This window comes from Pipistrellus hanaki (assembly GCF_964339955.1).
Source record: "Pipistrellus hanaki genome assembly, chromosome: 2".
Taxonomy (NCBI): domain Eukaryota; kingdom Metazoa; phylum Chordata; class Mammalia; order Chiroptera; family Vespertilionidae; genus Pipistrellus; species Pipistrellus hanaki.
The window spans coordinates 1,108,388-1,135,490 of NC_140504.1; the positions used below are offsets into that span (position 1 = coordinate 1,108,388).

At 63.0% G+C, this 27,103-nt stretch overlaps 1 protein-coding gene across 5 annotated transcripts; it reads left to right on the plus strand.

Annotated features, from left to right (window-relative positions):
- On the plus strand, window positions 1-25,428 carry IFNAR2 (interferon alpha and beta receptor subunit 2). 5 transcript variants are annotated; one of them, XM_084874242.1, is made up of 9 exons: window positions 1-133; window positions 10,667-10,798; window positions 13,570-13,611; window positions 14,109-14,232; window positions 15,660-15,862; window positions 18,732-18,892; window positions 20,682-20,850; window positions 22,459-22,589; window positions 23,437-25,428. In XM_084874242.1, the coding sequence occupies exons 2-9, from the start codon at window positions 10,744-10,746 to the stop codon at window positions 24,070-24,072; spliced, it is 1,521 nt and encodes a 506-aa protein (XP_084730368.1). In that variant the 5' UTR covers window positions 1-133; window positions 10,667-10,743; the 3' UTR covers window positions 24,073-25,428. The 5 variants fall into 5 exon arrangements, with proteins under 5 accessions (XP_084730368.1, XP_084730372.1, XP_084730370.1 ...); XM_084874244.1 differs by having other exon boundaries at window positions 4-133; window positions 15,687-15,862; XM_084874243.1 differs by having other exon boundaries at window positions 6-133; window positions 10,708-10,798.
- The last annotated feature ends 1,675 nt before the right edge of the window (window positions 25,429-27,103 follow it).

Sequence of the window (27,103 nt, forward strand, 5' to 3'; positions counted from 1 at the left end):
GCCCGCCGGGAGGCGGCCCTCCGCCCGGACTTCCCGCCGCCCGAGGACCGGAGGACGGAGCCGAGCGCGGCCGGGAGCGCGGAGCGGCTGCAGGGCCCAGGGCCCGTCCAGGAGCGCGGCCCCAGCTGCCAAGGTACCGGGCCGGCGGGGGCGGGGGCCGGGGCGGGGGCCGGGGCGGGGGCCGGGGCGGGGGCCGGGGCGGGGCCGGGGCGGGAGAGGGAGGGGCGCCGCCGCCTGTGCGCGCCGCCGCCGCTTCCCGGAACCCGGGGGAGCCTCCCCGCGCCGGGCTGGCCTCCCCCTGTGCCCTGGACCCGCACCTCCCACCCCACCCCGCCCCGCCCCGCCGGGCTCGGGCGCCGGGGTGCGGGCGGAGGGCGGAGGGCGGAGGGCGGAGGGCGGAGGGCGGAGGGCGGAGGGCGGAGGGCGGAGGCGGAGGGCGGAGGGCGGAGGGCGGAGGGCGGAGGGCGGAGGGCGGAGAGCAGCCGGCGGCCCAGAGCCCACCCAGAGCTGGGGCGCTGGAGGAGAGGGAGGGGGACCCCTGCAGGTCCTGGCGAATGGAGCGGGTTTCCACCCCAGAGACAGGACGGTTACTGAGCCTCAGCCCTCTGTCCTCCCTGTCCAGGCTCTGGGCAGCGGCCAGCTCCGCCTCCCTCCGGGCAGCGCCGGCCCCCGCCTCCTGGCTTGTCTTCCCAGAGGCTCAGGAGTGCCCGGGTCAGACCGGGGGGGGGGGGGGGGGGGGGGGGCAGAGGCAGGCTGGGGGGCCTGGAGTCACCCCCATGCCCCTCTCCCGCTGGGTGTCACCGGCCACACTGGCCGCACGCTGGCCGCACACCTGCCTCAGGGCAGCGGCGACCTGCGGACGGCCCCGCAGCGGGGGCCCGGGCAGGCACGTGTCCGGGACGGGACTTGAACTGGTCAGTGCTGAGGTTCACAAGCTGCTTTTCCGTTTTAGATGATTCTTCTCTGCGTTTCCTCTTTCTCGTGGATTTATTTTGAAAGTGAAGAAAGCCGCCTGGGGTTTGGCTCCTGAGTTGACAAATGATACTTTGTCTTTAAAAAGAGAGAGAGAGAGCCGAAAGGTTTTGCTCAGTCGGTCTGCAGATTGAAAGGTCCCGGGTTCGATTCCGGTCAAGGGCATGTACCTTGGTTGCGGGGGCACATCCCCGGTATGGGGTGTGCAAGAGGCAGCTGGTCGATGATTCTCTCTCATCGATGTTTCTAGCTCTCTATCCCTCTCCCTTCCTCTCTGTACAAAATCAATAAAATATATTTAAAAAAAGAGAGAGAGAGAGAGAGAGAGAGAGAGAGAGAGAGAAGAGGAGAGAGAACTAGAAGTGCGGTCGTCCCCGAGGCTGTCTTAGGGCGGAGCTTTCCTTAACCCGGCCCCACGCCCCCACCTGCCCGCCAGCCACATGGGCCTCTTCCCGTGTTGGCTGTGGCCGTGGGCTGGGGGGTGGTGTTCTTGGACCCTCGGTCATTCTGTTCCACCAAGTCTGAAATGCCGCTGAGCCCCAGCTGGTGTGGCTCGGTGGACAGAGCGTCGGCCTGCGGGTCAAAGGTCCCGGGTTCGATTCCGGTCAAGGGCACGCGCCTCGGTTGCAGGGTCCTCCCTGGCCGGGGCTCCTGCAGGAGGCAGCCCGCCAATACGTCTGTCTGTCCGTCTCTCCCTCACTCTTCTCTCCCTCAGACCAGTGGGGAAACACCCTCCGGGGAGGCGGAACAAAAAAGCCGGAAAAACGCGGTGGAGAGTGAGGTGTCTTTATCTCCTGTGACCGATGAGAAACGGCCCCGCCGCACACTGCGGGGCGCAGGCAGGCCTCGGGTGTCCGCCTGCCCGGGAGGCGGGCACTGCCCACCCGGGAGGCCAGCCGCCCGCCCCGGCCTCCTGCTCTGAGGACGGACGGGTCCCTCCGCGCGGGGAGGGCAGGCCACGGGGGGCGGGCACGGGGGGCGGGGGGGGGCCCAGGTCCGGGGTGGGACCCGGAGGAGCGGACAGAGAGGAAGAGGGAGCCCAGCTGGGGGGCCGAAGAACTCCCGCCCCCACCCTGTGTCCCGCCCCGTGTCCCTTCCCATGTCCTGCCCCGTGTCCCGCCCCCGTGTCCCGCCCCTGTGTCCCGCCCCGTGTCCCGCCCCATGTCCCGCCCCCGTGTCCCGCCCCGTGTCCCGCCCCGTGTCCCGCCCCCGTGTCCCGCCCCATGTCCCGCCCCATGTCCTGCCCCCGTGTCCCGCCCCGTGTCCCGCCCCGTGTCCCGCCAGCCGGCTCCCCCGTGTCCCGCCCCGTGTCCCGCCCCGTGTCCCGCCAGCCGGCTCCCCCGTGTCCGTGGGACGGGTGCTCCCAAGCGTTGCCGTGGCTGCTTTGGTTCTGAGTTTAAAAACATATGTAACCTGTGCGGGTGCACAGCCACCGAAATTCGACGGGGAGTCCGCACGATGGATGGGGAGGAAGGCGGGCCTGTGCTGCCTGCTCTCTCCTCTCCGACAGAGCGGCCGGCCCTCGTGCTGCTCAGAGGCCAGGGTGGTGGCGGGTCCGAGGGCTCAGAGGCCAAGGTGGTGGCGGGTCCCAGGGCAAGCAGGGAAAGCCGGCCGGACCCAGGAGGCCCTCCTGCAGCTGGTGGTGGCCTCGCCTCTGCCCTCCCGGGAGCCGGGAGCCAGGAGCCGGGAGCCAGGAGCCGGGAGCCAGGAGCCTGCCTGCAGAGAGCCTGCCCGCAGGACACTCCACAGAACCATCCCGGGGGTCCAGGCATTCCCCCCTTGTCCCACCCCAGCACCACCCTCTGAGCCAAATCTTTACCAGACAGCCCGGCCGGCTGCTGTGGCTCCGGGGCTGAGCATCGACCTCCGAACCAGGAGGTCAGGGTTCCATTCCCGGTCGGGGGCACAGGCCGGGCTGTGGGCTGGGTCCCGTGTGGGCGTGTGGGAGGCAGCCGGTCCAGGATTCTCTCTCACATGGATGTTTCTTCGGCTCTGAAATCAATAAAAATACGTCTTAAAAGCACAAGTAAAGCCTTTACAGAACAAACTGGCTTCAGGCACCGTTGTGAAGAGGCGAGATTCCACGCTGCTGCCTGCTGCCTGGCAGGAGCAGGTGGCGGCGGCAGCGGGTCCGAGGAGTGAGGCGGCGGAGACGCTGGGCGGGGCGGGGCAGGCAGCACCGCCCGCCCGCAGGGGAGGCCGATGGAGAGGAGGTGGCGCTCGTTCAGAAGGAAGTGTCTGCGATCGCCTCCCCCAGCTTGATGACAGTAAGATTCGGTGAAATGAGCCCGAGGGTGAGAGGATGTGGGGCCGGAGGTGAGAAGAGGCTGCCGCCTCAGAACACTGCAGACGCTGCAGACGCCCCACGGCGGACACAGGAGGCGGCGGGGGGCGGGGGGCCGGGCAAGCACGTCCCACCGCAGTGAGGGCATCGCCCACGGACGGCGGCATCGGCCTCGGATGCGGCATCGGCCTCGGTCGGCGGCATCGGCCACGGACGGGGGCATCGGCCACGGTCATGGCATCGCCCACGGACGGCGGCATCGGCCTCGGTCAGCATCGGCCTCGGTCGGCATCGGCCTCGGTCGGCATCGGCCTCGGCTGCAGTCTGAGAAAGAGCCTGCCGGGGCACACACAGCCCGCCAGGTGCATCAAACGGGAAAGAGGGCGGTAGTGACACAGCTCCTCGGGCCGGAGACGGAGACCGGTGCCCCACAGGCCCTGCCCGCCGCGCGGCCGCGTCTCCGTCTGCGCTCGGCGCGGGTTTTAGGTCGCTGCTCACGTCCTCCGGCTGACAGTGAGGCTCCCACGGGGCCGCTTCCCGCCTGCTCCCGTGTGCAGCCGCCCCAGCGCGGGCCCAGAGCCGAGGCCACCGTGTGTGCGCCGCCCGGAAGAGGGTCCCGGCTCCCAGCCGAGGACACCTGGCCAGGAGCACCCCGCAGCACCCGGCCAGGCCCGAAGACTCCAGCCCACACCCAGCACCCCGCTCACCGGAGCCACCTCTCCCTCCCCAGGACCTGCCCGGACCTGCCCGGGCCTGGCAGGCTGACGTGTCCGGGCCTCAGCCTTGGCTGCCACCGTCTGGATCGGGTCCCTGGGTGCCACCCGGGAAGCAGGGCACTGCCCGCCCCACTCACACCCCGAGCTCCAAGGCCACGCGGCTCTAGGGGCACCCAGCCTGCGGCGGGGGGGGGGGGGGGGGGGGGGGGGGCGGGCGGGAGCAGCCAGGGAGCGAGCTCCCGGCCTGGGCTTGGGCCCGCGGCCCATCGGTCACTGACAGAGACCATTGGGGGGCGCTCTGGGCACGGCCCGCACAGGCGGCCTCACTGGGCCAGTCTGCGGCCCGCGGGCCATCGGTCACTGACAGAGACCATTGGGGGGCCCTCTGGGCACGGCCCGCACAGGCGGCCTGGGCCGGCTGGTCTGCGGCCCGCGGGCCATCGGTCACTGACAGAGACCATTGGGGGCGCTCTGGGCACGGCCCGCTCAGGCGGCCTGGGCCGGCTGGTCTGCGGGCTGTGGGCCATCGGTCACTGACAGAGACTATTGGGGGGCCCTCTGGGCACGGCCCGCTCAGGCGGCCTCACCGGGCCGGCCTGCGGGCCCATCGGTCACTGACAGAGACCATTGGGGGGCGCTCTGGGCACGGCCCGCTCAGGCGGCCTCACCGGGCCGGCCTGCGGGCCCATCGGTCACTGACAGAGACCATTGGGGGGCGCTCTGGGCACGGCCCGCTCAGGCGGCCTCACCGGGCCGGCCTGCGGGCCCATCGGTCACTGACAGAGACCATTGGGGGGCGCTCTGGGCACGGCCCGCACAGGCGGCCTCACCGGGCCGGCCTGCGGGCCCATCGGTCACTGACAGAGACCATTGGGGGGCCCTCTGGGCACGGCCCGCACAGGCGGCCTGGGCCGGCTGGTCTGCGGGCTGTGGGCCATCGGTCACTGACAGAGACCATTGCAGGGCCCTCTGGGCACGGCCCGCACAGGCGGCCTCACTGGGCCGGTCTGCGGCCTGTGGGCCATCGGTCACTGACAGAGACCATTGCAGGGCCCTCTGGGCACGGCCCGCACAGGCGGCCTGGGCCGGGCTGGTCTGCGGGCCATCGATCACTGACAGAGACCATTGGGGGGCCCTCTGGGCACGGCCCGCACAGGCGGCCTCACCGGGCCGGCCTGCGGGCCCATCGGTCACTGACAGAGACCATTGGAGGGCGCTCTGGGCACGGCCCGCTCAGGCTGTGGGAAGGCAGCTTCCTGGCAGTGTCGCCAGACGCCAAGGGGAAGTGGGACTGCTGAGCCAGGAGAGCCAGCGCCCAGCCCTCCGGGAAGCGGTGAGCCCCAGGCGGGCTGAGCAGGGGCCACGGGCTCATTCCGGTCAGGGTCAGGGTCAGGGCGCAGGAGTGGGCGCGGGAGGGGCTTGGGCTCGGTCCCCAGGCGGGCGTGCTGGAGGCAGCTGACCCATAACTCTCTCCCTCTGCCTCCCTCTCTCAAATCAATAGAACACACTTTAAGAGGCCGGGCGAGGGGGAGAGGGGGAGTGAGTCACCGGGAACCCGAGGGGGCGGCTTCCTGGGTCCGGCCCAGCCGAGAGCAGACTCTCTATTTCCTCAAATCGTTTTAAATCTTCACCGCGGAAAGGATCACAGAGTCCCCTTTGTCCCCATCGATCCCCCACCCACCCCACCAGGCCTTCAGCTCCTACTGTCTGTGCCCACATGGCTGTGTGTGTGTGTGTGTGTGTGTGTGTGTGAGAGGTTATGTGTGTGAGGTTTGTGTATATGGTTGTGTGTGTTGTATGTGTGTGAGATTTGTGTGTGTGAGGTTTGTGTGTGTGTGGCTGTGTGCGTGGGGGTGTGTCTATGTGTGTGTGGGGTGCATGGTGTGTGTGGTGTGTGGTTGTGTGTGTGTCCGTGTGTGTGTGTCTGAGATTGTGTGTGTATGTGGTTATGTGTGTGGTTATGTGTGTGTGGTTGTGTGTGTGTGGTTGTGTGTGTGGTTGTTTGCATATGTAGTTGTGTGTGTGTTAGTGTGTGTGGTTGTGTGTGTGTGAGGTTTGTATGTGTGTGGTTGTGTGTGAGGTTTGTGTGTGTGTGGTTGTGTGTGTGTCTATATGTGTGTGGTGTGTGTGGTGTGTGTATTGTGTGGTTGTGTGTGGTGTGTGTGTGTGTGTGTGGTGTGTGTGTGTGAGGTTTGTATGTGTGTGGTTGTGTGTGAGGTTTGTGTGTGTGTGGTTGTGTGTGTGTCTATATGTGTGTGGTGTGTGTTGTGTGTATTGTGTGGTTGTGTGTGGTGTGTGTGTGTGTGTGTGTGTGGTGTGTGTGTGTCTCGGCTGCGGCGGGCACTGAGCTGGTCGGCAGGTGCAGACCAGGGCGGGCCCAGGAAGAGCCGCGGCTGCAGACACGCTCACAGGGTCTCTGGCTGGTTACCTCCCGCCCCCGCGGCAGGGCCCCGGCCATGGGCACAGGGAGCCACCGGGCGGCATTCTGCCATCTGGGCGCGGCACTAAGGAATGCCCCCCACACTGCCTCTGCTGAGGGCGTGTCCGAGCGGGCGCGGGCGGGGCTGCGCTGGGCAGGCCCCGAGGGAGCACCTGCTGGCGCTCACACACACCACACACACTCACACACTCATACACACATACACACACACTCACAGACACACACACACACTCATACACACACACACACACACACACACACTCACACACACTCACAGACACACACACACTCACACACACACACACTCACACACACTCACACACACACACACACACTCATACACACACACTCACACACACACACACCACACACACACACACTCACAGACACACACACACACTCATACACACACACACACTCACACACACACCACACACACACACACACTCACAGACACACACACACTCATACACACACACTCACACACACTCACAGACACACACACACTCATACACACACACTCACACACACACACCACACACACACACACTCACAGACACACACACTCATACACACACACTCACACACACACACACACTCACACACACTCATACACACTCACACTCACATACACAAACACAAACACTCACACACACACACACCACACACACTCATACACACACACACTCACACACACACATCATACACACTCATACACACACACTCATACACACACTCACACACACTCACACACACACAGACACACACACACAAACACTCATACACACACACTCACACACACACTCACTCACACACACACACACTCACACACACACACACACACACAGACACACACACTCACACACACACACACACACTCACACACACACACAGACACACACACACTCACACAGACACACACACTCACACACACACTCACACACACACTCACACACACACTCACACACACAGACACACACACTCACACACACACACACTCACACACACACACACTCACACACACTCACACACACACACTCACACACACACACACTCACACACACACACACTCACACACACACAGACACACACACACTCACACACACACAGACACACACACTCACACACACACACTCACACACACACTCACACACACACACTCACACACACACACACACACACTCACACACACACTCACACACACACACACTCACACACACACTCACACACACACAGACACACACACTCACACACACACACACACACTCACACACACACACAGACACACACACACACTCACACAGACACACACACTCACACACACACTCACACACACACTCACACACACAGACACACACACTCACACACACACACACTCACACACACACACACTCACACACACTCACACACACACACTCACACACACACACACTCACACACACACACACTCACACACACACAGACACACACACACTCACACACACACAGACACACACACTCACACACACACACTCACACACACACTCACACACACACACTCACACACACACACACACACACTCACACACACACTCACACACACACACACACTCACACACACACTCACACACACACTCACACACACACTCACACACACACACTCACACACACACACACACTCACACACACACTCACACACACACACTCACACACACACACACCCGCGGGAGGACCGCACTGGGTTTCCTCGGGACCCAGGTCCGCTCTCTGGGCGTCCGTCCTTCCTGTGGGGGCCTGCTGTGCCTCCTGCGGCCGGCACGCCCCACCCCAGAGCCCGGCTCGGACGCCCGGATGCGGCGGGAGCCCAGGGCGGGGCGGCCCTCGCGCCTCGCGCCTCGGAGGAAGGGCTCCCAGGCGAACGCCGTGGCCGAGGACGGAGCGCCTTCAGCCGTGAGCACAGCTCAGACCCTCTGGGCTGTGGTTCCACACACACAGCAGCGTGAACGCCGGTGGCGGCTGACAGGCAGAGGGAAAGGGGTTCTCACCCCGGGGCCAGGCCTCCCCTCCCACCCCACCCCCCAGCGCGGCCCCCGGGCGAGAAGGCGGCCTTTCCATCTTCCCATCGATCGCGCTGCACGCCGGCCGCTGCCCTCCTGACCCGCCTACAAGCCGCCCCTGGCTTCGCCGGCTGGTGCAGCCCCAGGGGAGGGGAGGGGAGGGGAGGGGAGGGGACGGGAGGGCGGAGGACCGTGGCGGGTGGGTTCTCGGTCCTCAGCGCCTGCCCTGCAGGTCCAGTCCCGCCGGTGGCTGAGTCTGTCCGGCCACAGCCTCACACAGGGCCTCTCGTCCTAGAGCGCTCTGTGGGCCCCGCCCTCTGCCCCTCGCACCCTCTGCCCCTCGCACCCTCTGCCCCTCGCACCCAGGCTGGAGCCCGCCGCCGCGGTGCCTCCCGCTGCCACACGCACCGTTTGCTGCCTCCTGCTGGCACGCTGGTTAGGACCGCCCACCGTTTGACGGACGGGCGGGTGCCGCTGGCTGGGGGACGCCGACTCAGGTCTTTGGCCACCGGGCCCACCTGGAAAGTCCCCGTCCCTCCGGCAGCCCGGAGCGGAGGACGGACCGGGAGGGACGGGGGGACAGGGTCCGAGGCCGTCCGGGAGGAGGGACGGGGGGACAGGGTCTGAGGCTGTCCGGGAGGAGGGACGGGGGGACAGGGTCCGAGGCCGTCCGGGAGGAGGGACGGGGGGACAGGGTCCGAGGCCGTCCGGGAGGAGGGACGGGGGGACAGGGTCTGAGGCTGTCCGGGAGGAGGGACAGGAGGACAGGGTCTGAGGCCGTCCGGGAGGAGGGACGGGGGGACAGGGTCCGAGGCTGTCCGGGAGGAGGGATGGGGGGACAGGGTCTGAGGCTGTCCGGGAGGAGGGACGGGGGGACAGGGTCCGAGGCTGTCCGGGAGGAGGGACAGGAGGACAGGGTCTGAGGCTGTCCGGGAGGAGGGACGGGGGGACAGGGTCCGAGACCATCCGGCCGGGAGGGACAGGAGGTACTGGGGGTGCTGGTTCGCAGGGAGGCAGGGCAGCTGCTTGCTCCACAGGGAGCTCTGGGGCTGAGCGGCCAGATCCCCGTGCATGTGAGTGGGGTGAGCAGGGGCGGGACAGGGCACGGACACGCCGTCTTTAGATGGAAACGTGGGGGAAATAGGCTTGTTTGGTGCTGCACGAAGGTGTTCTGAAGGACTCAGCTGGCTGGTTGGCTCAGGGGTTGAGCATTGACCCATGAACAAGAGGCCCTGGTTCCATTCCCGGTCAGGGCACAGGCCGGGCTGCGGGCTCGATCCCCAGTGTGGGGAGTGCAGGAGGCAGCCGATCCATGATTCTCTCTCATTATAGATGTTTCTATCTCTCTTCCCTCTCCCTCCCTCTAAAATCAATAAAAATATCCTACACAATCCTATATAATAAAAGGCTAATATGCAAATCAACCGCAGGGTGGAACTACCGGTTGCTATGACGCACACTGACCACCAGGGGGCAGACGCTCAATGCAGGAGCTGCCCCTGGTGGTCAGTGTGCTCCGCAGGGGGAGCACTGCTCAGCCAGAAGCCGGGCTCACGGCTGGCGAGCTCAGTGGAGGGAGCCTCTCCTGCCTCCGTGGCAGCGCTAAGGATGCCTGAATGAAGGCGCAGGCCGGGGAGCAGGCCGGGGAGCAGGCCTAAGCCACCAGTCGAACATCCCCCGAGGGCTCCCGGACTGTGAGAGGGCGCAGGCCGGGCTGAGGGACCCCTCCCGAGGGTATGAATTTCGTGCGCTGGGCCCTGGTGACAAAATAACAATAATGAAAGTAGTTTTCTTTTTTATATATATATTTTATTGACTTTGTACAGAGAGGAAGGGAGAGAGAGAGAGAGTTAGAAACATCGATGCAAGAGAGTCATCATTCAGCTGCCTCTTGCACACCCTCTACTGGGGATGTGCCTGCAACCAAGGTACATGCCCTTGACCGGAATCGAACCCAGGACCTTTCAGCCCCCAAGCCGACGCTCTATCCATTGAGCCAAACCCGCCTCTGCGGAAGTAGTTTTCTAGAGGAAGCAAATCCCTTCCGTCTACTTTTGTGTGTGTTTGAAACTTTGGAACCAGGTTGCTGTACTCCCTGCTCAAGATTAAAATTAAAATTAGAATCTCTTCCTGCCTCGGGGGGACTCGGCTGTGCGTGGACGTGGGGGCCGGCCCAGCTCCCAGTGTCTGTCCTCACCGTCTCCGCCCTCTGAACCAGGCGCTTCCGAATGCTGATCGCCGGCACCGATTCCCTTTCAGATGTGAGCGCGCGGGCGGCCGCAGGAAGCCAGGACGATGCCGTGGACCCGCAGGGCCGTGGCGATGAGGCTGGCCAGTCTGTGTCTCATGGGTAAGGGACACTCTCATCGCTGACTGGGGGGCGGTGTGCGGAGACCGGCTCGCCTGCCGAGGTCCAGGGCCGGGGGCAGTGGACAGGGGGCCGGGCTGACAGGTCCCTGCCCCTCGTCGCTTTCAGGAAAACACAAACGCAAGCGTGGCTGAGGCCTGCTCGGGCCTGGGGCGCCTCCTCCCCGGGGACGCCGGAGCTAGTGCGGCTCTGATTCGGAGCGAGGTCACCGCCCTGGAGGGCAGCCCCGAGCCTGGCTTTTCCTCCGTCACGTGTGCCTGTGCGCCTCGCCGGCCGGGGGCTGCTCTAGCAGCCTGTGTCGTCTGTCTGTCATCCATCATCTGTCTGTCATCTGTCTGTCATCCGTCATCTGTCCGTCATCCGTCTGTCATCCATCCGTCATCTGTCATCTGTCTGTCATCCGTCTGTCATCCGTCATCCATCTGTCATCTGTCTGTCATCTGTCTGTCATCCGTCATCTGTCTGTCATCCGTCATCTGTCTGTCATCCATCCGTCATCCGTCATCTGTCTGTCATCTGTCTGTCATCCATCCATCATCCATCATCTGTCTGTCATCCATCCGTCATCCATTCGTCATCCGTCATCTGCCTGTCATCCATCCATCATCTGTCATCTGTCTGTCATCCATCCGTCACCTGTCATCTGTCTGTCATCTGTCTGTCATCCATCCATCATCCATCATCTGTCTGAAATCCATCCGTCATCCATCCATCATCCGTCATCTGTCTGTCATCCATCTGTCATCTGTCTGTCATCCATTTGTCATCTGTCATCTGTCTGTCATCCATTTGTCATCTGTCATCTGTCTGTCATCCATCATCCATCATCCGTCATCTGTCTGTCATCCGTCATCTGTCTGTCATCCATCCGTCATCCGTCATCTGTCTGTCATCTGTCTGTCATCCATCCATCATCCATCATCTGTCTGTCATCCATCCGTCATCCATTCGTCATCCGTCATCTGCCTGTCATCCATCCATCATCTGTCATCTGTCTGTCATCCATCCGTCACCTGTCATCTGTCTGTCATCTGTCTGTCATCCATCCATCATCCATCATCTGTCTGAAATCCATCCGTCATCCATCCATCATCCGTCATCTGTCTGTCATCCATCATCCGTCTGTCATCCATCATCTGTCTGTCATCCATTTGTCATCTGTCATCTGTCTGTCATCCATCATCCGTCATCTGTCTGTCATCCGTCATCTGTCTGTCATCTGTCTGTCATCCGTCATCTGTCTGTCATCCATCATCCGTCATCTGTCTGTCATCCGTCATCTGTCTGTCATCCATCTGTCATCTGTCTGTCATCCATTTGTCATCTGTCATCTGTCTGTCATCTATCATCCGTCATCTGTCTGTCATCCGTCATCTGTCATCTGTCTGTCATCCGTCATCTGTCTGTCATCTATCATCCGTCATCTGTCTGTCATCCGTCATCTGTCATCTGTCTGTCATCCGTCATCTGTCTGTCATCCATCATCCGTCATCTGTCTGTCATCCGTCATCTGTCATCTGTCTGTCATCCGTCATCTGTCTGTCATCTATCATCCGTCATCTGTCTGTCATCCGTCATCTGTCATCTGTCTGTCATCCGTCATCTGTCTGTCATCCATCATCCGTCATCTGTCTGTCATCCGTCATCTGTCATCTGTCTGTCATCCGTCATCTGTCTGTCATCCATCATCCGTCATCTGTCTGTCATCCGTCATCTGTCATCTGTCTGTCATCCATCATCCATCATCCGTCATCTGTCTGTCATCCGTCATCCGTCTGTCATCTGTCCCAGGCGGCACTGCCCGTCCCTGCAGCGTCTGCAGCAGCCGAGGCCTCTGCCGGGGAAATGTCCCCGCTCACCGTGCCCTCCGGAGGGCAGAGGACAAGCCAGTCCCACCCCCTGCACCCTCCCTTCCCCGCCCCCCGGCCGTGGTGGCTGTCCTCACCGTGAGGTTCAGTAACCAGCAGCACGCTGCTTTCTGTCCCTCCGCCCGCCGGGCAGCCCCTGTGCTCAGCGCCCACGCCCACGCCCCTGTGGTGGGTCCACGCCATCCTTTGGTGGGGTCCACGCCCCTGCGGTGGGTCCACGCCCCTGCGGTGGGTCCACGCCCCTGTGGTGGGTCCACGCCCCTGCGGTGGGTCCACGCCCTTTGGTGGGTCCACGCCGCCCTATGGTGGGGTCCACGCCCCTATGGTGGGGTCCACGCCCCTGCGGTGGGTCCACGCCGTCCTATGGTGGGGTCCACGCCCCTGCGGTGGGGTCCACGCCCCTGCGGTGGGTCCACGCCCCTGCGGTGGGTCCACGCCCCTGCGGTGGGTCCACGCCGCCCTATGGTGGGTCCACGCCCCTGCGGTGGGTCCACGCCCCTGCGGTGGGTCCACGCCCCTGCGGTGGGTCCACGCCCCTGCGGTGGGTCCACGCCGCCCTATGGTGGGTCCACGCCCCTGCGGTGGGTCCACGCCGTCCTATGGTGGGGTCCACGCTCCTGCGGTGGGTCCACGCCCCTGCGGTGGGTCCACGCCCCTGCGGTGGGTCCACGCCCCTGCGGTGGGTCCACGCCGCCCTATGGTGGGGTCCACGCCCCTATGGTGGGTCCACGCCGCCCTATGGTGGGTCCACGCCGCCCTATGGTGGGGTCCAGCAGCACAGGGAGGCCTCCGTCCTCGCTCCCTGGCCCGTGGGAGGGGCGGGCGGGAGCAGCGAGGGGGACGGGCCGAGGACGGGCCGGGTGTCTGACTGGCTTTCTCCCCCAGTGCACGCTGGGCCGGCGCTCGGAGCTCCGCAGACGTGGCCTGGTGAGCGACGCCCGAGGGGCTGACGGCCGGGAGGGCGGGCGGGGGGGCGGCCGTTCAGACGTCTCCGCGGGGGGATGTGCCTCCCCTCCCAGACCCGCTGCCCACTGCGCTGGAACCGTCCTCCCAAAGGCTCGTCTCCGGAAAGGAGCCGAGCTGACGGTCCCGCTGCCTCACGAAATTATTGTGAGAAATGAACCCCGGAGGCCGTTGTAAAACCCCTGTCATAGCCCTAACCGGTGCGGCTCAGTGGATAGAGCGCCGACCTGCAGACTGAAGGGTCCCGGGTTCGATTCCGGTCAGGGGCATGTACCTGGGTTGCGGGCACGTCCCCAGTGGGGGGTGTGCAGGAGGCAGCTGGTCGATGCTTCCAGAGCCGGGGCTGGCTCCGAGCAGCTTTGGCCAGGAATGTGGGCTCCAGGTCCCAGGCTGGGGGAGAGGGGGGCGAGGCTGCGTGGTCAGGACCCCGTCAGCCCTGTGTTTGCTCTGCTCCTCGCTAGAGTCCTCCGATGAGTCCTGCATTTTCAGCCTGACCTTGAGGGACTTCCGGCCCATTCTATCCTGGGAGTTGAAAAACCGCTCCATCGTCCCAACGCACTACACGCTGTGGCACACGGACATGAGGTGAGGGTCCCGGCTCACTCTTCCCTGCTGGCCCATCGCCATTCCCGTGGTGGGAGGGGGGTCAGCCCTGAGACAGAGCCTCCCCCCCCTCCCTCCCCTCTGCTCACTCCCTCCCTCCCCCCCGCCTCTCTCTTCCTCTCTCCTCTCTTTCCTCTCTCTCCCCCCCCCCCACCCTGAACCCCGCACTCTGTGTGTGTGTGCTATCGGGAGCTGTACATCCCTGTGTGATTGAACGGGATGCGTGGACAAAGCTCACATCGGTGACCAAAGCCATTCCTGCGCCCAGAGCCTCAGGAGCAGAGCGAGGTGTCTGGTCCCCGGTCCCGGGCGGGCTGCGGGAAAGGCGCCCTTCCCTGGAGGCCCCAGAGGCCGGACCAGCGCCAGGGCCGGCTCTCTGCTGAGCTCCGGGAGACGGAGGCACGGGGGAAGCTCCCGGGCCCAGAGTCCGGCTGGGTCGCTGCTGTGGCCCTGTGGCCCTGTGACCCCGTGGCCCTTTGACCCTGTGACCCCGTGGCCCTTTGACCCTGTGACCCCGTGGCCCTTTGACCCTGTGACCCTGTGGCCCTGTGACCCCGTGACCCTGTGGCCCTAAAGCCTGTGACCCTGTGGCCCTGTGACCCTGTGACCTTGTGACCCAGTGGTCTGTGACCCTCTGACCCTCTGACCTGTGACCCTGTGGTCTGTGACCCTGTGGCCTGTGACCCTGTGACCCTCTGACCTGTGACCTGGCCACAGAGCTCCGTCCTGGGGCCTTGCGGGGTTAGCGATGTGGTGGACACGCTTCCTTCTCTCTCCCCCGTGGGGCACACTCAGCCCAGTCCGTTGGCCAGGAGCCCCACAGCGTGTCCTCGGTCCTTTTGGCATCAAGCTTTTGTAAACTGTACTTTATCTCAGAGAGGAAGGGAGAGGGAGAGAGACACATCCACCATGAGAGAGAGTCATGGACCGGCTGCCTCCCGCACGCCCCACACGGGGGGTGGAGCCCATAACCCGGGCCTGTGCCCTGACGGGAATCGAACCCTGGCCTCCTGGTGCCTAGGTCGGCCTCAGCCACGGAGCCCGCGGCCTGGAGGGCTCTGGAAGCCTCGGTGCCGCCTGCCGCTCCGAAGCCGAGGAGGCCGAGGGCATGCTGCCCTCCTGGCACCGGCTGGCCGGGCGCAGGCCTTGGGTCCTCAGCTGGGGAGGGACGGGGTCTCGGCGGGGCACCCCGGTTGCCCGGGAGGAGCAGGGAGCCCCAGGGCCCCCCCAGGAGCACCCAGGTTCGCTCGCTCTTCCTGTGTGCCTGCTCCGTGCAGGCACAGCCGACCCCACCCTGCCCGCTGCAGACACCCTGTGAGGCGCAGAGGCGGTGGCAGTTCCGGTCCCGGGGGAGGACAGGGCAGCGGGACTGGCCCTGCCGCACCCGGACGGCGTCTCATCATAAGCAGTGCCTCCGCCCGTTTCTCCCCTCGAAGCGGTTCAAACGTGCCCCTGGAGCTGGTCCCCGAGTGCGCCAACACCACGCGGGCCTCCTGCGACCTCACGCAGCACTGGCGCAGCCTGACCGAGATGTACGTGCCCCGGCTCGTCGGGTCCCGGGGGGGCACCACGCTGGTGGACTGCGGGGGCTCCATCTTCCCGGACACGGACAGTGAGTCCTCCCCTTCCAGCCTCCGTGCCCGCTCCCCGCCCGCCGCCCGCTCTCCGGCCGCCGCCCGCCGCCCGCTCCCCGCCCGCCCCCCGCCCGCCGCCCGCCCCCGCCCGCCCCCCGCCCGCCGCCCGCCCCCCGCCCGCCGCCCGCTGCCCCCTCCCTGGCGGAGCGGCTCCTCGGGGCTCTGAGCCTCGGCTTCCTGTCCAGACAGCGGAGCGGCTCCCGGCGGGAGGCAGGCACTGGCAGTACCACTGCTGCCTGTTGGCTTGCCTTTTTGGTTGGTTTTGTCTTGTTTTATATATTTATATTCATTTCAGAGAGGAAGGGACGGGGGAGAGACAGAGAGAAACATCCATGATGAGAATCATGGATCGGCTGCCTCCTGCACGCCCACACTGGGGATCAACCCTGCAACCCGGGCCTGTGCCCGGACCGGGAATCCAGCCGTGACCTCCTGGGTCCGAGGTCGGTGCTCAGCCCTGAGCCCGCTGGCCGTGGTGGTCTGTCTCACCGCCTGGCGGGCAGCGGGCGCAGGGCCCCCGGCCTGTGGGTGAGCGGGCACCCCTCCTGGGGCCGATGTTCTCCTCAGTCCCGCCACGCCTCCCCCAGACCACATCTCAGGAGCCTTTTGCCGTGTGGGCGCCGGGGTGGGCGTGCCAGGGCCCGGCTCAGACCGGCTGTGCCCGGCGGCCCTGCCTCCCTCCGCCCACAGCCTCCCGGCGGGTCCGGCGCCTCCGCCAGGCCCTCGGCTTCTGGCTTTCTGGGTGTCCTCACTGGCACCTGTTCCCGAGAGAAAGGCTGGGTTCTAGCTCCGTGGATGGCCGGCGGGCGGGCTCGGCGGTAATGACAGCCCGTGCCCCGGGGGCAGCAGGTCCGGGGAGGCCCTTCCTGTGGGTGTGTGCCCACACTGAGAAGGCAAGCACAGCTCCCCGGCCGTGGCCGAGAGGGCATTAAAGAGCGCTTGTTAAAGTAATAATTAATAATAATAATAATAATAATAATAAAATGCCGGCCGCCGGGGCCCAGTGCTTGAGCGTTGACCTGTGAACCAGAAGGTTGAGGTTTGATTCCTGGTCGGGGCCAGGCCCAGACTGTGGGCTCCATCTCCAGCAGGGGGTGTGCAGGAGGCAGCCGATCCAGGATTCTCTCTCTCTCCCCTCTCTCTTCCTCTGTGAAATGAATAAAAATATCTTTTTTTAAAAGAAAGTAAACCACCTTACTTCCCAAGGGAGGAAAGGGACAGATACTGCAGCTGGTTGACTCCCTCTTCCAAGACTCCAAACGGCAGGCATTAAAAATCCGTGAGTGCCCAGGTCAAAGGAAAGACGGCGTCTGCTGTGGCCCCGTCCTCCTGCAGGGGTTGCTTTGAGAATTAGAAACCTTAACACCTGCCTGCCTGACCCACAATTCCCCCGGAGCGATTTACCCCAGAGAGACGATGGGCGAGAGCAGAGATTCAGCTCCAGGAGACTCACTGACACACAGATTCTGCTCAGAAAAGTGAGAGTCGGCCCAAGTGTTCGGAGCAGCGGGCCCGTTCAGTCTGGGTCCAGCCGCCTCGCGGGAGGGAATTCGCTGAGAGAAATTGTGCGGAAGGTCAGGGGCCAGAGAGAAACACGTTAGACCGTGTGGGCCACATGTGGTCTCTGTGACGTATTCTTCATTGTTTACAACCTTTTCAAAGCTAAAAGCCCTTCTCAACGTGCAGGCTGTGCAGAAACACACCCACAGGCCGGACTTGGCCAAGCCCTCATATAGATAAACATGTGCGTGGATATGTCTATGAAATAAGTGGAGACACGTACCGTGTAGAACGGTGTGGTTAAAGAACGGTTTGATTTTAGCTTGGGAGGGTGTGTGTGTGGGTGTGTGTGTGTATATATGTCTGTGTATGTTCACACGCATACCGTAGAGACAGAAGAAGATGGCCAGCCACCTTCAGAAGCAGTTGTCCGTGGTCTCTGCTGGTTCTGCAGGGGTTGTGTATTGCCGTGGTGGTCAGGGTGTGGCCGGTGACTCGGGCTGTGAGAGAATTCACGCGGAGAGGAGAGGCACAGAGAGGAAGTTTATATTACTTCCCAAGGGAGGAAAGGGCCAGATACTGCAGCTGGCAGGGAACAAAGGGTGGCCTGATCTTCTCAGCAGGGGCTGTTGCTAAGCAACAAGGACGGGCGGGGTGACGGGGGACTGGCTGGGTGGAGCAGATGCCAGGGGCTCTCCTGAAAAGTTAGCTTGTTTTCTGGGAATCAAGTGGACATCCTGGGGAAGTGTCTTACAGCTGTTTTCCTCCTCCCCGCAAAACATGCTCAGAGCAAAGGTTACAGAGCTCGAGAGAGGCCTGTTCGGAGGGGTGGGGGAGGGGACTTTCCTTCTGACCAGAGATTCGTTGGTGTGAGCTACCCCTGAGTTGTAGAAACAGCAGGGAGGAGGGGGGTGCCGGAATGTAGCCTTGAGAGCAGCTCATTTCATCCCGTTTGAATCAGAGGAGCCGTCAGTCTTGGGGTGTCACTGCCAGGGGCTCCTCATGAATGGTGGGAGGCCAGAGCCAGGAAAAGCAGAGGCCTTGGTCCCGACCTTACAGCTGTAATGGGAAGGAGGTCACTCACTTCTGTGTTTAGAAGACAGCCTGGCCATTGGGCAAGCACTGACTTCTGTCCCGCTTCCTATGGGGGTGGGAAGCAAATCACTCCTGTTGGTCCCCGTGTCCCATCAATTAAAAGGAGGACCACACGAATGCTCCTGAAAAATAACTAAAAACAAGCCGCACCAGGCCTCGTGCAGAAGGAAGGAAGGCCCCTTGGGCATGCGGGCGTGGCTGCCGGCTGGGCCGGCTGGCAGGGGGTCGCGTCTGACTCTATTTTCCTCGCAGTGATTTTGGAACCCCCCGAGTTCGAGGTCACCGGCTTCGAGGACCACATCAACGTGACACTGAAGTTCCCGCCCGCCTTGCCCAAGCTGCGGCCTGGGGAAGGGCTGTGGCTGCACCTGTCGCTCGCCATTGAGGAGGAGTCGGAGGGGGTTGTGAAGCAGGTAAGAGGTCAGAGCAGTGCTGAGTGGGTGATGACACTCTTTTACATTCATACCAGGCCTGGTGCACGGAATCTGTGCACTCAGAGATGTGGAGGGGGGGGGGTGTCCCTCAGCCCAGCCTGCGCCCTCTGGCAGTCCGGGAGCCCTCGGGGGATGTCCATCTGCCGGCTTAGGCCCACTCCCCCCTGCCCTCGCCGTCTGTGAGCCAGGCTTCTGGCTGAGCGCTACAACTCAGGGGTAATTGACCACCAGGGGGCAGCTCCTGCGTTGAGCGGGATCAGGTCAGACCAGCTCTGTGATATCCCCCAAGGGGTCCCAGATTGTGAGAGGGCACAGGCCAGGCTGAGGGCCCCCACCAGGGCACAATAGGGGATGCAGGCGGTTGGCCAGCTGGGGAGGGACCAGGGGAGGGCTTCAGTGCACGTCCAGCCCGTCTCACTGAGTCCCATTTGGCCAGTCTCCAGCAGCAAGCTAACCTACCGGTCAGAGCGTCTGCCCCCTGCTGGTCTGTGCACATCATAGCAGGCGGTTGAGCGGCCTTAGCATATCATTTGCATATTATGCTTTGATTGGTTGAATGGCCAATCAGTTGACTGGACACTTAGCATATTATGCTTTTATTATATAGGCTATACACTTCAAAAAAAAAGTTATTATCGCCCTAGCCAGTTTGGCTCAGTGGATAGAGCGTCAGCCCGTGGACCAAAGGGTCCCAGGTTCGACTCCGGTCGAACTTTGGTTGCAGGCTCCTCTCTGCCCTGGTCAGGGTGTGTGCAGGAGGCAACCAGTTACTGTGTTTCTCTCCCATCGATATTTCTCTCAGTCTTTCCCTCTCTCTTCCACTCTCTCTAAAAGTCAATGGAAAAATGTCCTTGGGTGAGGACTTAAAATAAATAAATAAATTAGTTAGTTAAATAAAATAAAAATGAAGGTATTTGTACTGATCTGAGCAGTTGGACCCGAAGGGCCGAGGTCAGTGTGGTCTGATGTCAGGAAAGGGGCTTCCAGCGTTCACAGACCTACACGACTCCGCCGCAGCAGACTCCTCCGGGATTAGCCGTGAGCCAGGGACGCCCGGAGAGAGGGCGTGTGGTGCCTGCGGGAGGACAGGTGCCAGCCCAGCAGCCGCGGTGGGGCAGGCAGGCAGCTGGCCAGAGTGTGGCTGCGTGAGAAATACGAACGAGACGCTGAAGAGAAGACCCAGACCTGGTGCTGGTCTCGGCCGTGGCCACGGCTGAGGAAGAACAGGGGGCTCACCGGCGGCAGGGGCCGTGCCGATTCCGAAACCAAAAAGCCAGCTCCGGCTCTGAGAGCTGCAGGCCGCCGTGCAGAAGGGCCTCCAGCGCCTGCCTGAGTCCGGAGGGAGGACCGGCCTGGGGAGGGAGCGGCCCTCCGCTCTGCCCCAGGCTGTGTGGCCTCGGGAAGTTCTCACCCTCTCTGGGCTGCGGCGTCTCCTCTGGGCCCCAGGAAGGACGCCCTTTGGGGAAGGCACCATTCCTACAACCAGGTCCCTGGACGGCGCCGTAGAAGTGGCGTCATGGAGACTGTACTCCTCATGGGGCTTTCTCTCCGCGTCTGCAGAACGAGATTCCGTAGCTTAGACGTGTGCGTGTGTGCAGGCGTGCATGTGATTCCGTGGTACACGGCTCGTCCCAGGTGACGTGTGACCCCCTCTCCTCGCCGAGCATGGGGTCTCCCATCCCCCTGTGAGGGCTGAGGCCACGCCCAGGGGTGCCCTCGGTAAGACTCCGTGCCCGTCACTGACCTGCTGTTTGTGTCCGTGTCTCAGCACCTTCTCCAGATCGGCGAGCACACCACCGGCAACTTCACCTACGTCATCGACAAGCTGGCTCCAAGCACCAACTACTGTGTGTCTGTGTGCCTGAGGGGCAACTTCCTGTCCAAGTCACGGCCGTCCCCCTGGAAGTGTACCCGCCTCCCGCCCAGCCCGGACTCAGGTAGGCCAGGCCTCGGACCCCGCTCCCTTCCCCTCCGAGGGGACGCCCCGGGGAGGGAGGACCCTGAGGCTGGGGCCCCCGTGTGGGAACAGTTCTATGTCACGGAATCAGGATTAAATACAGTTCTTCTTCTTCTTCTTCTTTTTAATCCTCACACGAGGATATTTCTCCATTGGCTTTTAGAGAGGGTGGGAGAGAGAAAGACAGAAACGTTGATGTGAGAGAAACACATCGATTGGCTGCCCTGCACTCACCCTGACGAGGGGAGAAACCCTGGGGAGGAGTCTGCAACCGAGGTACGTGCCCTGGACTGGAATCGAACCGGAGACCCTTTAGTCCATGGGCTGACACTCTATCCACTGAGCCACACCTGCCAGGGCCGGACAAGATTCTAAGGGGGAACAGAGAGAGCTACGCGGAGCCCGGACTTGGGTCCTGGCATGCCCGAGTCCACCTGCGGGAACCAGCTGTGGGTTTTAGGCAGAAGCCCCTCGTCCACTGCTCCCGCCCCCAGCGTACACGGACACGTGGCCCCTGTGGCTCAGGAGCTGGGGGTGTCTTCAGTTTGGATCGATGAAATTTCAGTGGTCACTTCACTCATGGCACATGGCTCTGTGTTGGGCAGTGCTGTTGTAGATGTGAGATAAAGCAGAAGTGCAAGGCTGGGGTGGCTCCATGGCTGAGCATGGACCTATGAACCGGGAGGTCTCGGTTTGATTCACGTCAGGGCACAGGCCCGGGTTGCGGGCTCCATCCCCAATGTGTGGCGTGCAGGAGGCAGCCGGTCAGTGATTCTCTCATCATTGATGTTTCTATCTCTCTCTCCCTCTCCCTTCCTCTCTGAAATCAATAAAAATACATTTTTAGAAAATGAAATGGAGCCGAGACCGGTTTGGCTCGGTGGATAGAGCGTCGGCCTGCGGACTGAAAGGTCCCAGGTTTGATTCCGGTCAAGGGAATGTACCTTAGTTGCGGGCACATCCCCGGTGGGGGGGTTGCAGGAGGCAGCTGATCGATGTTTCTCTCTCATCGATGTTTCTGACTCTCTGTAAAAAATAAATAAAAAATATTTTTTAAAAATGTTATAAATCCAAAGAAGATATTATAAGTCAATGTAAAGAATGAGACCATCTTTAGTAGAGTTAAAAAAGGAAATGGAATTAATCTTACTTTTAAAACTTAAACCTGTCATTTTTTGAAAGAAATATATTTTATTGATTTTTTTTTACAGAGGAAGGGAGAGGGATAGAGAGTTAGAAACATCGATGAGAGAGTGTCATCGATCAGCTGCCTCTTGCACACCCTCCACTGGGGATGTGCCTGCAACCAAGGCACATGCCCTTGACCGGAATCAAACCCGGGATCTTTCAGTCCGCAGGCCGACGCTCCATCCACTGAGCCACACCGGTTTCGGCTGAACATGTCCTTCTTATCCTTTGGAAATGTGTATTCGGGTTGTTTCCATTTTCGTGTTCGCGTTTCACAGCGTCTTTCCAGCCGACGCTCCTCCGACACCCCCTTCCCCACCAGACGCAGGGCGTTCGTGTGCCGCACTGCGCTCACCTGTGGGACGCATTTTGAAACAAAGCCGTTTTGTTTCTCCCGCAGAGGCCTTGGGGTCGGCCGCGGTCCCGGGCCTGGTGGTGCTGCTCCTGACCGCCGCCGTCGTGGGCAGCGCCCTGGCCACGCTGCGGCAGGTCGGCTACATCTGCCTCCGGAGCAAGGTCCCCAGAGCGCTGGTACGTGGCTGCGCGTCCGCCTCCGCCTGTCACTGCGGCGTGAGCCCTGCTTTGCCCGCGCCCGCCCGTTTGCACGGGGGGGGGGTCCCGTTTGCCGTGGCTCCGGGTTCCGGTCCCTCCTCAGAAACACACCTCTTGCGTGTTAGGGTTTCCTTCCCGCTTTTGCCCTCGTGTTGCTTTTGGGGCTCCCAGGGCACCCCCCTCGGTTCTCCCGGGCGCTCTCGAGGTCAGGCCAGGGGCACACCAGTGGAATCAGCTGCCTCGGTCTCTCCTCCGTTTCCTGACCCCTCCCCGCCCCCCCCCCCCCAAGAACGTGACGGCAGTCCAGACCAGGGGTGTCCGGCCGGGATGCAGGTGGCAGCGAGGGGCAGGTACAGGGACCGGAATCGAACCCGGGACTCTTTAGTCCGCAGGCCAACGTTCTATCCACCGAGCAAAACCAGCCAGGGCAATCATTTAACTTTTATTACACCCACAAATGAAAAGCAAATACTCAGTCCCGTGTCTCTCTCTCTCTCTCTCTCTCGCCCTCTCTCTCTCTCCCTCCCTCTCTCTCTCTCTCCTTCCCTCCCTCTCTCTCCCTCCCTCCCTCTCTCTCTTCCTCCCCCTCTCTCTCCCTCCCTCCCTCTCTCTCTCTCCCTCTCTCTCTCTCCCCCTCCCTCTCTCCCTCCCTCTCTCTCTCCCCCTCTTTCTCCCTCCCTCTCTCTCTCCCTCTCTCTCCCTCCCTCTCTCTCCCTCCCTCTCTCTCTCCCTCTCTCTCTCCCTCTCTCTCCCTCCCTCTCTCTCCTCCCTCTTCCTCTCCCTCCCTCCCTCCCTCTCTCTCTCTCTCTCTCTCTCTCTCTCCCAGAACTTCTACAACGTGACCATCTGGGCCTTCCCCGAGCGGCCGGCCCTGGAGGCGGTGGCCGTGGCGGAGGTCATCCAGGTCCACAGGAAGAGGAGAGTGTGGGACTACAGCTACGGCGACGAGAGCGACGAGGAGGAGGCCGACCCCCGGGCCAGCGCCGGGGCCTACACCATGCACGGGCTGGCGGCCAGGCCTCTGTGCCCGGGGTCCCCCTCCTCGGCCACCGTGGGGGCCGGCGAGGAAGCCGAGTCCCTGATGGCGCCGGGGCCCGGGCCCTGGCCGGCCGAGCGCACCGGCGGGCCCTACGAGGGGCCGGGGAGCTGGGGGGCCGAGCGCACCGGGGCCTCCGAGGAGGAGGGGGGGGCCTGGCCGGCGCACCCCTTTCCCCAGGAGGACAGCGGCCCCACCGAGAGCCCCGGGGACCGGATCTTCTTCAACGTGGACCTGAGCTCCGTGCTCGTGCGGGTCCCCGATGGGGAGGACTCCGGAGCCCCCGCGGTGTTCGGTCCTCCGGAGGAGACGGGGGGCCTGGAGGACCCTGAGGACAGCACCCCGGGGCCCGAGGAGGCTCCTTGTGGTGAATGTGACACCTCCAGGTCCACCGCGGGCCTCGGGGACGGCTACATGATGAGATGACCCGGAACGGGGCCTCACCCGCAGCCCCCCTCCCCCTCGTGCTCCCGGGGCGGGGAGGATGGGGGGGCAGAGCGCCCCCTCCTGGACATCCCCTATGCAACCCCCGTGTGGGAGGAGTCACGGTGTTTCCCTGGGGCCGCGTGCACACGGTCCGAGGGGCAGCTTCGGAGGAACGCCCTGTCCTCTGCGCGCGCACTGACCCCGCTTCTGCCTCTGTTCCCGAAGGAGCAGGGCCCCCGGGTCTGCAGGGTGGCCCAGGGCCCTGGGGGGTCACTGACGGGGCAGGGGAGGGCGTGGGGGAGAAGGCGGACAGTCCGGCCGCCGCAGGAGCCGGCCGGTGGCTCCCTCGGGCTCCAGGACAGCGCAGGCAGGCAGCGGGAGGAGGGCCCAGGAGGCCTTCGAGGCCTCGGAAGAATGAAGGCCGGAGGGTCCTGGGCCTGCAGCCAGCACCGTGTGTGCTGACTCCAGACGCCCGGCTTGTGACCACAGCCCTGGGGAGGGGGCGGGGCAGGCTCCAGAGCTCAGGGGCAGACGCTCAGGACTCCTGCCTTGGGCCCATGGCGCTGTGTGGCCCTGAGCACTTTGCCCAGCCTCTCTGAGCCTGTGTGCTCACTTGTGAAATAAGGGACCAGGCAAGGTCCTCTCCAAGACCCTGAGACGCGGGGAGAAATATTAGGAAGCCAGGGGCCCAGTGCACAAAATCGGTGCACAGGGAGGGCCCCTAGCCGGCCTCCCTTCCCCAGCAGTGCTCCCTGGTGGTCAGCGCACGTCATTGCACGTCATTGTCCCCGGTGGTTGAACTCCCCAGGGGACAGTTCGCATATTAGGCTTTTCTATATATAGTTACACAGGCCTGATGACGGGCCGAGGGGCCACAGCCCGGGAGGCCCCCAGGGGGGAGGGTATAGAACCCCACCCCACCCCCAACCTCAGCCCCTCACCCAGAAGCAGGGTCCTCAGACCTTCCTTCTGGATCCTTTCAAGGGGGCGGGGGGCAAAGTTTACAGCAGTCTTACTAGGTCAAGGACATTGGATAGGTTATTTCTTGTTCTAAAGTAACTCTGACACGTGAGAGAGAGAGGGAGGGAGGGAGGCGGTGGCGATCTGACGGGTTCTGTAGCAAAGGGACGCGTCAGACCCGCGGCCGCCAGCCAGTCAGACCTCACGGACCCGGTTGGCGAACGCTGAGTGGACGGCCACCTCTCGGCCTCCGAGTGCGGCGGGGGCCGCGCCTTGGCGATTTCAGAGTGACCTTTCCCGTGACCTCTCCGGCAGCGTGTGTGCCTACCTGTGTTTTTAAATTTTGTACGAGGGTTGGGTGGGGAAAGGACAATACAGAGGTACTTTTTAATAAAACATGGCGCAGTCTGTTTTCTCAGTCCTGGGCTGCTGAGGGCGTGCTCACAGAGAGGGGGAGAGAGGAACATCTGTGTGGCAGAGAAACGTGAGTCGGCTGCCTCCCATGTGGCCCCCACCAGGGGGAACGGAGCCAGGCGTGCCCCGCACCCTGACCAGCCGCCTGTGGGCGCACAGGATGCTCAACCCACTGAGCCACCCAGGCCCACCGGCGTGCGCTGAGGGCGATTCCCAGCGACAGCGCACGTGCCGTGGACGGTCCTGCGGGCATCGCCGCGGAGCACCGCTGCCTCGCCTCTGCGGGAGGGAGGACCGCGACCCCTGCACTCAGGCACCTGGGGGTCTCGGGCCCTGCCCCCTCCCAGGCTCTCCCTGTGCGAGCTCCAAAGGGGGAAGCGAACCCTTTCTGCAGCTCGTGAGAGAGGCGAGTCCCTGCCAGAGGACTGACTTGGGTCTTTGTCTCTGTTCCTGGAGGAGGAGGGGGAGGGACGTGGGAGGGGGAAGAGGAGGGGAAGAGGATGAGGAGGGGGAGGGGAAAGGACGGGGGAGAGGGAGGGGAGACCGGATCTCCATGGCGTGCTGTATGTCAGCGTGTGTGCGGGAAGGGGATGGGACTCGCTGGTTCACGAAGGACACGGTGCCAGGACACACACAGCCAGGTGATGCCGGACACACACACAGCCAGGTGATGCCGGACACACAGCCAGGTGATGCCAGGACACACACAGCCAGGTGATGCCGGACACACACAGCCAGGTGATGCCGGACACACACAGCCAGGTGATGCCGGACACACAGCCAGGTGATGCCAGGACACACACAGCCAGGTGATGCCAGACACACAGCCAGGTGATGCCGGACACAGCCAGGTGATGCCAGGACACAGCCAGGTGATGCCGGACACACAGCCAGGTGATGCCACACACACAGCCAGGTGATGCCAGACACACACAGCCAGGTGATGCCGGACACACAGCCAGGTGATGCCAGACACACACACAGCCAGGTGATGCCGGACACACAGCCAGGTGATGCCAGGACACACACAGCCAGGTGATGCCGGACACACACAGCCAGGTGATGCCAGACACACACAGCCAGGTGATGCCGGACACACACACAGCCAGGTGATGCCGGACACACACACAGCCAGGTGATGCCACACACACACAGCCAGGTGATGCCGGACACACACAGCCAGGTGATGCCAGACACACACAGCCAGGTGATGCCGGACACACACAGCCAGGTGATGCCGGACACACACACAGCCAGGTGATGCCACACACACACAGCCAGGTGATGCCAGGACACACACAGCCAGGTGATGCCGGACACACACACAGCCAGGTGATGCCAGCACACACACAGCCAGGTGATGCCGGACACACAGCCGGGTGATGCCAGACACACAGCCAGGTGATGCCAGAGACACACACTAACAGGTGATGCCAGACACACAGCCAGGTGATGCCAGGACACACAGCCAGGTGATGCCGGACACACAGCCAGGTGATGCCAGACACACAGCCAGGTGATGCCAGACACACAGCCAGGTGATGCCAGGAGACATACAGCCAGGTGATGCCAGACACACAGCCAGGTGATGCCAGAGACACACACTAACAGGTGATGCCAGACACACAGCCAGGTGATGCCAGGACACACAGCCAGG